The following is a 14707-nucleotide window of genomic DNA, read 5'->3' on the forward strand; positions in this document are numbered from 1 at the left end:
TTGTGGGTCACAGCAAACTAATAATTTAAGAATTCAATGAAGAATAATCACAACACTCTATATGGATCAGCTTCAAAGTAACAGCACTTGGTCAGCACCTCATAAGGAACATTCATGCCATGTTTGGTTTCATTCCATTCAGTGGTTCTCTAAAAGAAGACGTTTGTATGTATTTCCCATACGGTCCTATGTTAAACTAAGTCCCCTGCTGGCGGCCATCTTGGATTATAGATCGGCTTCAAAGTAACAACACTCGGTCAGCACCTCATAAGAAACATTCATGCCATGTTTGGTTTCATTCCATTCAGTGGTTCTCTAAAAGAAGACATTTGTACGTATTTCCCATAGGGTCCAATGTTAAACTAAGTCCCCTGATGGCGGCCATCTTGGATTATGGATCGGCTTCAAAGTAGCAATATTCGGTCAGCACCTCATAAGAAACATTCATGCCATGTTTGGTTTCATTCCATTCAGTGGTTCTCTAAAAGAAGACATTTGTACGTATTTCCCATAGGGTCCAATGTTAAACTAAGTCCCCTGCTGGCGGCCATCTTGGATTATGGATCGGCTTCATAGTAACAACACTTGGTCAGCACCTCATAAGGAGCATTCATGCCATGTTTGGTTTCATTCCATTCAGTGGTTCTCTAAAAGAAGACATTTGTATGTATTTCCCATAGGGTCCCATGTTAAACTAAGTCCCCCGCTGGGGGCCATCTTGGATTATGGATCGGCTTCAAAGTAACAACACTCGGTCAGCACCTCATAAGGAACATTCATGCCATGTTTGGTTTCATTCCATTCAGTGGTTCTCTAAAAGAAGACATTTGTATGTATTTCCCATAGGGTCCTATGTTAAACTGAGTCCCCCGCTGGCGGCCATCTTGGATAATGGATCAGCTTCAAAGTAAAAAAACACTTGGTCAGCACCTCATAAGGAACATTCATGCCATGTTTGGTTTCATTCCATTTAGTGGTTCTCTAAAAGAAGACATTTGTATGTATTTCCCAAAGGGTCCTATGTTAAACTAAGTCCCCCGCTGGCGGCCGTCTTAGATTATGGATCGGCTTCATAGTAACAACACTTGGTCAGCACCTCATCAGAAACATTCATACCATGTTTCGTTTCATTGCATTCAGTGGTTCTCTAAAAGAAGACATTTGTATGTATTTCCCATAGGCTCCTATGTTAAACTAAGTCCCCCGCTGGCGGCCATCTTGGATTATAGATCGGCTTCAAAGTAACAACACTCGGTCAGCACCTCATAAGAAACATTCATGCCATGTTTGGTTTCATTCCATTCAGTGGTTCTCTAAAAGAAGACATTTGTACGTATTTCCCATAGGGTCAAATGTTAAACTAAGTCCCCTGCTGGCGGCCATCTTAGATTATGGATCGGCTTCATAGTAACAACATTCGGTCAGCATCTCATAAGAAACATTCATGCCATGTTTGGTTTCATTCCATTCAGTGGTTCTCTAAAAGAAGACATTTGTATGTATTTCCCATAGGGTCCTATGTTAAACTAAGTCCCCCGCTGGCGGCCATCTTGGATAATGGATCAGCTTCAAAGTAAAAACACTTGGTCAGCACCTCATAAGAAACATTCATGCCATGTTTGGTTTCATTCCATTCAGTGGTTCTCTAAAAGAAGACATTTGTATGTATTTCCCATAGGGTCCTATGTTAAACTAAGTCCCCCGCTGGCGGCCATCTTGGATAATGGATCAGCTTCAAAGTAAAAACACTTGGTCAGCACCTCATAAGGAACATTCATGCCATGTTTGGTTTCATTCCATTCAGTGGTTCTCTAAAAGAAGACATTTGTATGTATTTCCCATAGGGTCCTATGTTAAACTAAGTCCCCCGCTGGCGGCCATCTTGGATGATGGATCTGCTACAAAGTAACAACACTTGGTCAGTACCTCATAAGGAACATTCATGCCATGTTTGGTTTCATTTCATTCAGTGGTTCTCTAGAAGAAGTTCAAAATGTAAAAAGTTAACGACGACGACGGACGACGGACGCCAAGTGATGAGAAAGCTCACTTGGCCCTTTGGGCCAGGTGAGCTAAAAAGAAACATTACATCTCAGAGGTAGCCATTTTGTTAATGTTTGGATTTCCATTGGAAACAAATCTTTCTCAGGTGTTACCGAATTACTAAATACAGTGTGTCACATGACGTGGAAATGACAGACAATCAATCATTAACTGATCATGTGAATACAGCCATCAGCAATAAACAATCCAGAAATAACAAGGTGCTAATTATCCTTACCTGTTGTGAACTTGAATGGCTTCGCTCTATCATCAATGTTTTAATTGTTCAAATTTCAAGTTTTACTTAGGAGCTTAACACATGCTTGTATATCTATTTACAAGGGGAAAATGGAAACTGAACAATCAAACAGCTTAAAATTTACATTTAACCAGCAAGTTTTATACAAATTTAGAAGTAAAAAGTGACATTTTTTCAAAACTGTAATTTTGAATAAACCTGTATACCTAATACAAGACAGTACAAACAAATTATTAAAAACCTATGACCACACATGTAAGCAAGGTTTGAAATGAATAATTTTTCAATCCTTGCTTACATGTGTGGTCTTAGGTTTTTAGGAATCTGATGTTCAGTAGTTGTTGTTTGTTGATGTGGTTCATAAGTGTTTCTCGTTTTTTATATAGATTAGACCGTTGGTTTTCCCGTTTGAATGGTTTTACACTAGTATTTTTTGGGGCCCTTTATAGCTAACTGTTCGGTGTGAGCCAAGGCTCCGTGTTGAAGACCGTACTGTGACCTATAATGGTTTACTTTTATAAATTTTGACTTGGATGGAGAGTTGTCTCATTGGAACTCATACCACATCTTCTTATATCTATTTTATCTACAATTACAAAGCTGGGATTTTGACAATTGAAAACAATTTAACTTCTGCTTTATCATCTAAACGTGATCATGATATTTATGTATTTCAAACTTTATTTTCTATTGTTGAAACAGTGACCCACAAGTTTATGTATCCCTGGAAATGCCTTTTCCTCTATCCATAGAAATTAAAACCCATTAACTCCTCCCAAAATTAGATGTGCGAACAAAGATAAACAACAGATGGTAGAGATAGGCAACACATTTGTAAGGAGGGACTTAAAAGCAGAGGGACAGAAGGGTTCATTCAAAAATCATGTGTCCTGTTGTGACTTTCCCTTTCTGTCCCTCTGTTATTTCCTCAAGAGTTTTTTGCCCTTTCCTGAATCCTGTTGAAACCACTCCTTACCAATGTGTCTATGTACCAAGTCAGACTATATTTATTGTTTGTCTTTGTTTGTACAGAATGAGACTTACTTTGTTGAATTGTATTTGGTGCCGTGGCCTCTGCTAAAGCAGCTAAAGTGGCTAACACTGAGGAATTCTGTGTTTCTGATGAGTCAGATTCTATACTTCCTGAAAAACAAAACAATGATTTGTCATGTCAATGCTAATGTTTGTGCTTGTTAAGATCAGTCTTTTGTTGAGTATGAACAGTAGAATTATAGGAAAACGTCACCAGTTTTACATGCAATTTATTGGTTTCCCCTGCATATCAGTAATGTGTTGTAGCAGTTTCAAGTTATATCAAAGAGTACAAGTAAAGTTGACACTTAGGACCATCTTGGCTTTGTTGTACACTTTATACTAACTTCTAAAAAATTGCTTAGGGAATTACTTGAAGTTACCAAACTTTTAGTTTTTTAGTCTTTATTAAATTAGTAAAAACTAAAAGTTTAAGTAAAAAACAAATTACTTCAATTCACTTGAATTTAGTAATAAATATTTCAATCTACTTAAATGAAGTAAATCTAAGGGCTCTGAAAAGCCTGTGTCCCTCACCTTGGTCTATGTGCATCTTCAACAGTAGTCACTCTCCAGCACTGTACACTAGAAATGAATTCATAACAAAAATCTCTTTTTTGTTGATCTTGTATTGCTGATTATTATTTTTTTTTTAGTTTCTATCTACCTTCTTTAGTTTTTGCCCAAAACACAAAAAAATTAAGATGAGTTTGTAAGACTTTATATTCAATTTGAGAGGCCATGAGTGGGCAGGCTTCCCACAATGGTCAGAAGGAGAAAGCAAGACCCTCCAATCATGTGATTTAGATGAGTTTCCAAGACTTTATATCTAATTTGAGAGGACATGAGTGGGCTCCCCGCAATGGTCAGGAAGAGAAAGCAAGACCCTCCAGTCATGTGATTTAGATGAATTTCCAAGACTTTATGTTTATTTGAGAGGACATGAGTGGGCTTCCCACAATGGTCAGGAGAAGAAAACAAAACTCTCCAATCAAGTGATCTAGATGAGTTTCCAAGACTTTATGTTTATTTGAGAGGACATGAGTGGGCTTCGCTTAGTAATCAGAAGGAGGAAGCAAAACTCTCCAGTCATGTGATCTAGATGAGTGTCCAAGACTTTATGTTTAATTTGAGAGGCCATGAGTGGGATTCCCAGAATGGTCAGGAGGAGAAAGCAAGACCCTCCAGTCATGTGATTTAGATGAGTTTCCAAGACTTTATGTTTATTTAAAAGGACATGAGTTGGCTTCCCACAATGGTCAGTAGAAGAAAGCAAGACTCACCATTCATGTGATTTAGATGAGTTTCCAAGACTTTATGTCTAATTTGAGAGGACATGAGTGGGCTTCGCACAATGGTCAGGAGGAGAGAGCAAGACCCTCTAGTTATGTGATTTAGATGAGTGTTCAAGACTTTATGTTTAATTTGAGAGGACATGAGTGGGCTTTGCTTAGTAGACAGGAGGAGGAAGCAAAACTCTCCAGTCATGTGATTGAGACAAGTTTTCAAGACTTACTTGAGACATTCTGGAATATATTTACAGGTAAAACATCTTTGTTAGATTGTTCATCAGTTGTCACAGTCACAGTTTCAATATTATCTGATTGGTCAATTTCTGTGGTTTCTATGGTGATAGAATCACCTTCTGTTATACTTGACAAGTCAGCATGCTGTAAAGTAAAGAACAAATTTACAAAGTCGAATAATTTAAGATTTATTTGCTTAATAAGGATTCATTTATTTTCGTGTACGAATTCTTATGATTTCAGGAAAACTTGTTTTTTTGTGGATATTGATTTTGATGTTTTGCCGAAGTCTACACACAAGCCCTTTGAAAATTTATATATTGTTTAAACATTGCGTGGTTCATCTTTCCCCATGTGAGTAAAAAAGTGGTACCTAATCTACATGTAACTATTTAAAATTCACTTCAGTTTCAATGCTTTGAACTATAGCTATATATTCCATCATGTAAAAGTACAACTGTGTTATTTGTGAAGTCAGTGACCATAAAAGATTTGTTTATATCTCCTTATTTATTTTGTTCCTCCAACAATAGACTGATGTGATATAGCTAATAATGCTGAAAAACACCAATATCAGTCAATTAATCCTATTACAGTGAAACTTCTCTAAACCGGTCCCTCTGAATGCTGGTTCTCCCCTCATACCGGCCAGATCAAGAAGTCCTGGCCGATTCATATTCAAATAAATGGTCAAGCAACCTTATAAAACTTGCCACCCCTTTAAACTGGATACAGGCCGGTATTTTTGTATTTGTTTAATCAAAATCAATAAAATTTAACCTCATAAAACCGGCCTTGTCATCTGAAATCACGGAGCCATACAAATAATTGTTATGCAAACAAAGAAGTTACTCCAGTCAATCAGGTCATCTGCATGCCAACTGACTACTGTTCACCTGTCAAACTTATCTCTATTCCCAAGCTAATTATGTGATGACAAGTCAAGTTAAATACACATGCTAGTGCTAAGTTTTTTTTTTATCTTTATATGCTAGTGCTAAGTTATAATCCAATCATCATACACAGTTTAAAACATTTACTAGAACATTTTAATTAACTATTAAAGAAATACCATTAATGTATAGTATATTTTATTTATTATTCCTGCAAAATAAAAAAATAAAATAAGATAAAATAGAAGTTGTAGACGTACTTTATGATACATATATACTCAAACCCACATATTGAAGAAAAGTAACTCTTGATGATTTCAATTTTCAACAAACCAGCAGTTTTCCGTGGTCCAACGGCTGGTTTTGAGAAGTTTCACTGTATATTGTTTGTTTCTTGATAATGTGATTTGTGGAGTATATGTATGATGCATAGAATGTTTTTTGTTGTCTGCTTCAAATTTATATAATTATATCATTTGGAACATTTTTAATATTTGCAGTATAAAAACAACATTGACCATGTACTCACGTGTTGCTATGACTACTTACCATTGTACCCTTTTCCATAATTTGATGTGTTGCTATGACAACTTTCCAGTGTAATGTGACAACACTACAAAAGTCTAAAAGTCTGAAAAGACCAGTTTTTGTCTTAATTTGCATGAACTTTTACTCGACATTCTCCAAAAGTATGACTTGTGTCTTAAATTTTCTTGACAAATTCTCATTTATATTAAATTTGTATGAAATTTACTCGACATATTCTCGACATTCTGAATATGGTCTTAAAATTTCTTGACAACTTCTTGACATTTGAATACTGTCTTGAAATTTCTTGACATATTCTCGACATTCTTATTTTTTCTCAGTATGGCTTGACATATTCTGAACATTTTGAATCGAGTCTTAAATTTACTTGACAGTTCTGAGTTTTACAAATCATGACCAATATTCATGATATAACTTTAATCTTTATTTCTCTTTATATGATATACTGTTGTTTCAAGTTACACTTCTTTACAACAAAAATAAAAGTTGGGCATGTAAAATAATTGAAAATTTGGGTATATAAATATTTTTACAAATGCAAATATGGCTATGAAATCTAAAGTATAAAATAATTCAAATGTGGGTGTGTTGATATAAAACAATTTCAATGTGGGTTTTTTAAATAATTACAAATTTTGATTCCTAAATCTTATAAATTAAATGATTCAAACCAATCATACTGTAGACATATATCATTCTACATTCATAATATTCAATGTTGATATGGTAAATAATTATTATACCAAAATGATGTTTATATAAATAGCAAGTTATGATGATATACAAATCATTCATTTAACAGAAGAAAAATTTGTGTAATGTCATCTGTTGGAATATATTAAGTATTACACATGGACAGGATGTTCCCCATAAAATTAAGGTATTCCACACCCTAGAGTACACGCAACTGTCAAATAGAAGTTATTGCTTTACCTGTAATCAGCCATACAACTTATCTGTTGACCGACCATGCCACTACAATTTAAAAAGTTTGTTGATAGATGAAAATGAAAATCATCATTTTGATGAAAAAAAATTGAATTGAAATGGATTTTCTTCAACAAATTATGAAGTTAATTATTTTAACATAAAAACAAATTGAATAATTCCCAAAGATTAAAAGAAAATTATTATCTACTCCAGGAATAATAAAAAAAATGTATTTATAATGGGTCCCATCAATGATTTCTATAGAAATCATCAGTCTTATGAAATGGTTCTCAAACAGACATGCATAATATAGATCTAAACATTTTTTTCTTTTCAGGAAGGAGTTATCACAAATATTTATTTTTGATAAAAAATTATAAAATTCAACACTCAAATTTGAATAAAAAATGTTTTTGGGTTGTTCTAAAAAATGAATAAGGTTTTTGAATCAAGATGGGAACAAATTATTTGACTTAAACGAAAGCCCCCCCTCTTTTTTTAGCCACACAAACCCAAAAGATGAATTGTGGGGTCCAAAAGAGATACAAGACACCAATTTTAGTAAAGCAAATTTGACTGGCGTTTTGCGAACGGCAAAAATCTAAATGCTGTTTGTCAATACCTTCGACTTATATTCCAAGTGAAAACAATTACTTAAATGTTTAATAAAAATAAATCAAAATTAAACTACATGGGGGATTATTCAGGGTATTCCAACTTAGTTGCACCAAAAGGGTATCTTACTATACCAAATTAATCCTTGATTCTTCAAAGTTTAGTTTAGCCATAATAAAAAGGAGTATATAACAGCAATAGAATGTCATAAACAGTGCAGAATAAGTCTGTTCACATTTCAGGCGAAATTTATACTGTTGAGATAGTGTCAAGACATATTTAAGACTGTCAAGAATGTGTCGAGACATATTCAGACATTATTTAGAATGTCAAGAATATGTCGAGACATATTCAGACATTATTAAGAATGTCAAGAATATGTCAAGACAGATCGAGACAAATTTAAGACAGTCAAGAATTGGTCGAGACTAATCCAGACTCTTATCAGATGATACAGGAAGTGTCGAGAAATTTTAAGACAAAGTTCATACTGTCAAGACACTTGTCAAGAAAAATCAAGAACCTTATTAGACAAATTCATACTCTGTCAAGAATTTTTAAAAATTATTCAGACAAATTAAGAATGTCGAGTAAAAATTCATGCAAATTCAGACAAAAACTGGTCTTTTCAGACTTTTTGACTTTTGTAGTGCAATGACCTCATGTGCTGCTATGATAACTTACTATTGCACCCTTGACCATGACCTCCTGTGTTGTTATGACAACTTACCATTGTACCATTGACCATGACCTTGTGTGTTGTTATGACAACTTATCATTGTACTGTTGACCATGACCTTGTGTGTGTGTGTTGCTATGACAACTTACCATTGTACCGTTGACCATGACCTCATGTGATTTTACATCTTCTAACTGTTGTACTGTACCACCATACTGCATCTGTAAAAACCAAGTCATATGATTAAAATAAACTGTTGGAAAATAGTTCTAATGAGGAAAATATATCAAATTATTTTGGGAAAATCATTGTGTACTGCATGTGAACTAAGATACTTTAAAGATTTAAAATTGTGACATTCAGAGATCAGTGTCTAAATCTCAATTATATATGTTATTTAGGTCTCTTTAGCAAGGGGATATAAACCCTAGGCCGGGAATGTCACATTATATACCCTGTCTGAAACCTGAATTACACATATATTACGGATTACCTTGCCTTAATGTTTTTCCAGTACCAGGTATTTGTTAAATGTACACCATGCAGTATATATATTTAGTATATGTTTATTGTTTCTTTAAATTTTGAGTAATTCTTTTTAAATGCAAGGTTTTCATCTTGACAAATATTTTTTTTTCTTCGTTAAAAATATTTTTTCAATAAAGTTTTTAGATTTCATGTATACTGTTTGCATGTTTGTGACTTTTTATGTATTTTGATGTTTTGAAAACAAAAATAAATTAATCAAGTAAATCACGTGATTTTAAATCAAAAACATATTATTGCATCATTATTATTCTTCTGTGAGCCTCTGGTATTCTTTAAGTGTTCTGTATAGCTTAACACTACGTCACATAGTAACTTTCTTTATGATGACGTTGTTGAGGTTCCAATTGGGGTAAAAATACGTCTATATACCCCAGCAGTTTCCTGAAAATATACTGACATCTCTGTGATGTTATCCAATCACAAAGCTAAACACAATTGTAATCCGTAATATTATAACATATGTCCAAATCTCAATTATATCATATATGTCCAAATGTCAGTTATATCAATGGAGGGGTACTAAGGTCTAAGAATTGTAATCAATAGGTATATATGTCCAAATGTCAGTTATATCAAAGGAGGGGTGCTAAGGTCTAAGAATTGTAATCAATAGGTATATATGTCCAAATGTCAGTTATATCAATGGAGGGGTACTAAGGTCTAAGAATTGTAATCAATAGGCATATATGTCCAAATGTCAGTTATATCAAAGGAGAGGTACTAAGGTCTAAGAATTGTAATCAATAGGCATATATGTCCAAATGTCAGTTATATCAAAGGAGGGGTACTAAGGTCTAAGAATTGTAATCAATAGGCATATATGTCCAAATGTCAGTTATATCAAAGGAGGGGTACTAAGGTCTAAGAATTGAGTATTTTTATGTGTATAATTTTAAGTGATACGTATGGATCAAGTTAACATGTATGCTTTCTTCGGGGAGTTGAGAATATAGTGTTATAGGAGCGGTACTAAGGTTTAAAGACAATTACTCTGCTATCATAGCCCTTCCTTTGGCTATCACAATTAAAGAACCTTAGTGAGCGCGCTCACATACCCCACGTCCCCACATTGTCACTGGAGAAATAAAATAACAGTAAGAAAAATAAATTGTATAAGAAAAAAAAATTTAATCATAATTTCCTGTCGATATGCACATCTACGTAGTATGTCCTTATTATCTACAAAGTTTCATGAAATTCTGTTGTGTGGTTTCGGAGGAGTTGCGATGACAAACTGTTGCAGTAGTATATTGAAGCAGATAAGTTCAAAGGGGCATAACTCCTAGAAAAAAATTGAATCATAATTTCCTGTCAATATGCACATCTGCATAGTATGTCCTTATTATCTAAAAAGGTTTCATGAAATTCTGTTGTGTGGTTTCAGAGGAGTTGCGATGACAAACTGTTGCAGTAGTATATTGAAGCAAATAAGTTCAAGGAGGCGTAACTCCTAGAAAAAAAATTGAATCGTAATTTCCTGTCAATATGCACATCTGCATAGTATGTCCTTATTATCTAAAAAGGTTTCATGAAATTCTGTTGTCTGGTTTCAGAGGTGTTGCGATGACAAACTGTTGCAGTAGTATATTGAAGCAAATAAGTTCAAAGGGGCGTAACTCCTAGAAAAATAATTGAATCGTAATTTCCTGTCGATATGCACATCTACGTAGTATGTCCTTATTATCTGAAAAGGTTTCATGAAATTCTGTTGTGTGGTTTGAGAGGAGTTGCGATGACAAGAAACAGGACTGATGGACAGAGGGACGGACAGACAGACGGACGGGTGGGTCAAAAACATTATAACCTCCGCAACTCGTTGCATGGGGTATAATAACTAATAATAAGTAATAGTCAATTTAATATCTGTATGTTGACTGTATGTAAACAAACCTGTGCCATGGTCAGTAACTCTGCTATATCTGCCCTTCCATTGGCTATTGCAATATCTAGTGGAGTTCTGTCAAACTAAAGGTAGAAAAAAAGTTTGTTATTATAAATACAGTAGAAGCTTTTCTATTGTATATTTCTCCAAACTTAAATTATTCTTCTAATGATCATAAAATCAATATCAATACAACTTGATGCATCATCAAAAATACATTCTTAAGTCCTATCATTTTACATGTCTTTATACAGCGAATAATAAAAATTACTATATAGGACTTAAAAATGATCTCCCCTTCTTTCTAGTTATCTCCCCTATTCTACATATCTCCCATGCATTTCTTTTCTTTTGCATTTGTTTCACTGAATATATTGTGTTCTTAAGGTTCCACTAAAGTCAAAATATAGGACACTTCATAAACATCTAAACTTTGCCTGTATTTTTCAACCTATAATGAGTAAAGTCCTAAACTATGAGAACATACATGTATGTTCATTTAAACATACTTAACATATATACACTGTGTAAATTGTAAATAAACAAAAAAATCTGGAGGCCTGCGAGACGACTTAATTTGCTTAAAATTGGTATGGACGAATACTGTTACATGCAATGCAGGGCAAGCTCATGTTGATTTGTCACATACATATGTTTTAATGGCATATTTGTCCAATTTCTGTATTGTAACTTCGATATTTGTTCACCTAGATACATGAAATTAACCGAAACTCGAAAATCAATACATTTTCTGAAAAATCAATATGAGCTTGCCCTGCATTAGATATAACAGTATTCGTCCATACCAATTTTAAACAAATTAAGTCGTCTCGCAGGCCTCCAGATTTTTTTGAAAATTTAGTGTTCACCCCAAGAACCGGTTTGGCCACAACATAACAATTTCAAGTTTATTTGCAATTTACACAGTGTGTATAAGTTAAGTATGTTTAAATGAACATATGTTCTCATAGTTTAGAACTTTACTCATTATAGGCTAAAAAATACAGACAAAGTTTAGATGTTTATGAAGTGTCCTATATTTTGACTTTAGTGGAACCTTAAACAAACCAGTCTATTCCAAAATCTAATGTAATACTTCAAATACAAAGACATCTACCTTGTAAAACATCCTGTTTTATTCCTGACATTTCATTCAAAATCAGCATGCGTTTTACAAAGAGAAACATTAACAGTGAATGAAAGGATTCATGTTGCTCAATAGTCTTCTTTGCAGAGTTGTGTTGACAGTTTTTTTTCTCTTTTCTGACCATGGTGTTGTGTTTTTTCTTCTGACCATGGTGTTGTGTTTTTTCTTCTGACCATATTGTTGTGTTTTTTTTCTTCTGACCATGGTGTTGTGTTTTTTATTAGCCTAGGGTTTCTGATTTCCTGATTTTTAGGAGAGGGATTGGCACATACAAACAAGTTTAACTCTACTTGTTTTTTGTTTGTTGTTTTGTACATAAATCAGGCCATTAGTTTCCTGTTTTGAATTGTTTTACATTTTGACATGTTGTGTCTGTTTAAAGTTTGCTATGCAGTATAGGTTTGGCTCATTGTTGAAGGCCATAGGGTGACCTATAGTTCCATACTCCAACGTCATCTGGTCGATAGATGTCTTATTGGCAATCATACCACATCTACTTATTCTATAAAGAAAATGGTAGCCTACCTTATTTTCACAGTTGATGTCTGCCCCATGTTTTATTAAAGTTTCTAATACTGGTTTGTGGCCTTTTTCTGAGGCCCAATGCAATGGAGTCATCTTCAACTGAAAATCACATAAAACTGTGTCACTGGTAACTGGTAAATATTTTCTCAATGTATTTATATTGTTGTTGTGCTACATGTTTTCCCAGTTATATAATTTTAAACCAAACTGCTTTAATAGTAAATACTCAAGATTTTATCAATATATGATTAGATGATATACATAATTTGTTCAAAACTCCTTCAACATAGTTAAAAATACTGAACTTTAAAATAAAAAGACCTAGATTAAAGTCATAACTGGAATGTTTGTGCCAACTATTTTCATAGGTATATTTTAAGCGTCAATGATATTAATGATTTGACCATATCTTTAGCATCAATATCTGCAGCATGCTGTATGAGTTTTGTTATTATAAAGGGTCAATGATATTAATGATTTGACCATATCTTTAGCATGCTGTATGAGTTTTGTTATTATAAAGGGTCAATGATATTAATGATTTGACCATATCTTTAGCATCAATATCTGCAGCATGCTGTGTGAGTTTTGTTATTATAAAGGGTCAATGATATTAATGATTTTACCATATCTTTAGCATCAATATCTGCAGCATGCTGTATTAGTAATTCCACTATATCATTATGTCCTTCTTGGGCTGCCACATGTAATGGGGTCCTGTCTACTTTGGTCCGAGCATCACGACTAATTCCTGCTCTCAGTAAAACCTCAGCTGTGTCATGATGTCCAAACTGTGTAGCAAAGTGTAATGGAGAGGTTCCAAGCTATAAATAGACATATAAAATTGGTCAGTCATGACTGAATCACTGATTGGTCAATACCTCTCTGTGTCATGATGTCCATACTGTGTAGCAAAGTGTAATGGAGAGGTTCTAAGTTATAAATAGATTTATAAAATAGGTCAGTCAAGACTGAATCACTGATTGGTCAATACCTCAGCTGTGCCATGATGTCCAAGCTGTGTAGCAAAGTGTAATTGAGAGGTTCCAAGCTATTAATAGATATATAAAATTGGTCAGTCATGACTGGATCACGGATTGGTCAATACCTCTCTATGTCATGATGTCCAAACTGTGTAGCTATGTGTAATAGAGAGGTCAATGGCTCTCTGTGTCATGATGTCCATACAGTGTAGCAAGGTGTAATAGAGAGGTTCCAGGCTATAGATACATCAAAATGCAAGTCATGACTGGATCACAGTTCACTGCTGGAAGTCATACAGTGTTAGGATGATTATACAGTTTTGAAAATAAAGGAATAACAATACTGAATTTGAAGAGTTGTCACAGTCAATTAGGTATTTGACAGTCACAAACGTTATTTTGATATTCCTGTTCTGATGCATAAGAACAAATTCTACTTTCTTAAAATAAGCCAAAATAAAATAAATTCTATGAAATTAAGTGAATGACTTAAGTGTATTAGTGTCATGGCAAAAGATAACATCATTTAAAGCATCGCCAATGTGTATTAGTGTCATGACAAAAGATAACATCATTTAAAGCATCGCCAATGTGTATTAGTGTCATGACAAAAGATAACATCATTTAAAGCATCGCCAATGTGTATTAGTGTCATGACAAAAGATAACATCATTTAAAGCATCGCCAATGTGTATTAGTGTCATGACAAAAGATAACATCATTTAAAGCATCGCCAATCATTTGCTGATTATTCCAACTTAAGGTAGGTATTCACTGTAGAACTGACTCGCTAGTTATTTAATAACAGCTGCCATCAAATTATAAATCTCTCACAAGTTTTATTTATATTTCTCCGATAAACAAAGACATAGAACTATTAATTAATGATAGTTTTGTAGAAAGATCGCATCACTTTTATCTTTTTTTTGCATCATTTTATGTCATAGTCTGATAATTCCTATATTTATCTTTCTTCCAAAAAATGTCAAAATATGTGTAGTGTTTATCAATGAGTGATGAAAAATACAATGTTGTGTCACTACCAGTTGTGGTAGAAGTCACAATGTTGTGTCACTACCAGTTGTGGTAGAAGTT

The 14707-nt window shown here is 33.9% G+C and overlaps 1 protein-coding gene across 4 annotated transcripts in view; it reads right to left on the minus strand.

The window, feature by feature from the left end:
• The window catches only part of LOC127731788 (GA-binding protein subunit beta-1-like), a 38375-nt gene that overhangs the window by 15321 nt on the left and 8347 nt on the right, over positions 1-14707 (minus strand). For 3 of the 4 annotated variants that reach the window (XM_052240625.1, XM_052240628.1, XM_052240629.1), the window contains exons 4-9: positions 13256-13453; positions 12630-12728; positions 10966-11040; positions 8676-8747; positions 4851-5004; positions 3347-3445 (exon numbers count right to left, since the gene is read on the minus strand). In XM_052240625.1, the coding sequence (XP_052096585.1) occupies positions 3347-3445; positions 4851-5004; positions 8676-8747; positions 10966-11040; positions 12630-12728; positions 13256-13453 (697 nt within the window). Of the gene's footprint in view, positions 1-3346; positions 3446-4850; positions 5005-8577; positions 8599-8675; positions 8748-10965; positions 11041-12629; positions 12729-13255; positions 13454-14707 lie in introns of all 4 variants that reach the window. The other variant, XM_052240626.1, reaches the window with a different exon arrangement.

Source organism: Mytilus californianus, unplaced genomic scaffold (assembly GCF_021869535.1).
Source record: "Mytilus californianus isolate M0D057914Y unplaced genomic scaffold, xbMytCali1.0.p SCAF_20, whole genome shotgun sequence".
Taxonomy (NCBI): domain Eukaryota; kingdom Metazoa; phylum Mollusca; class Bivalvia; order Mytilida; family Mytilidae; genus Mytilus; species Mytilus californianus.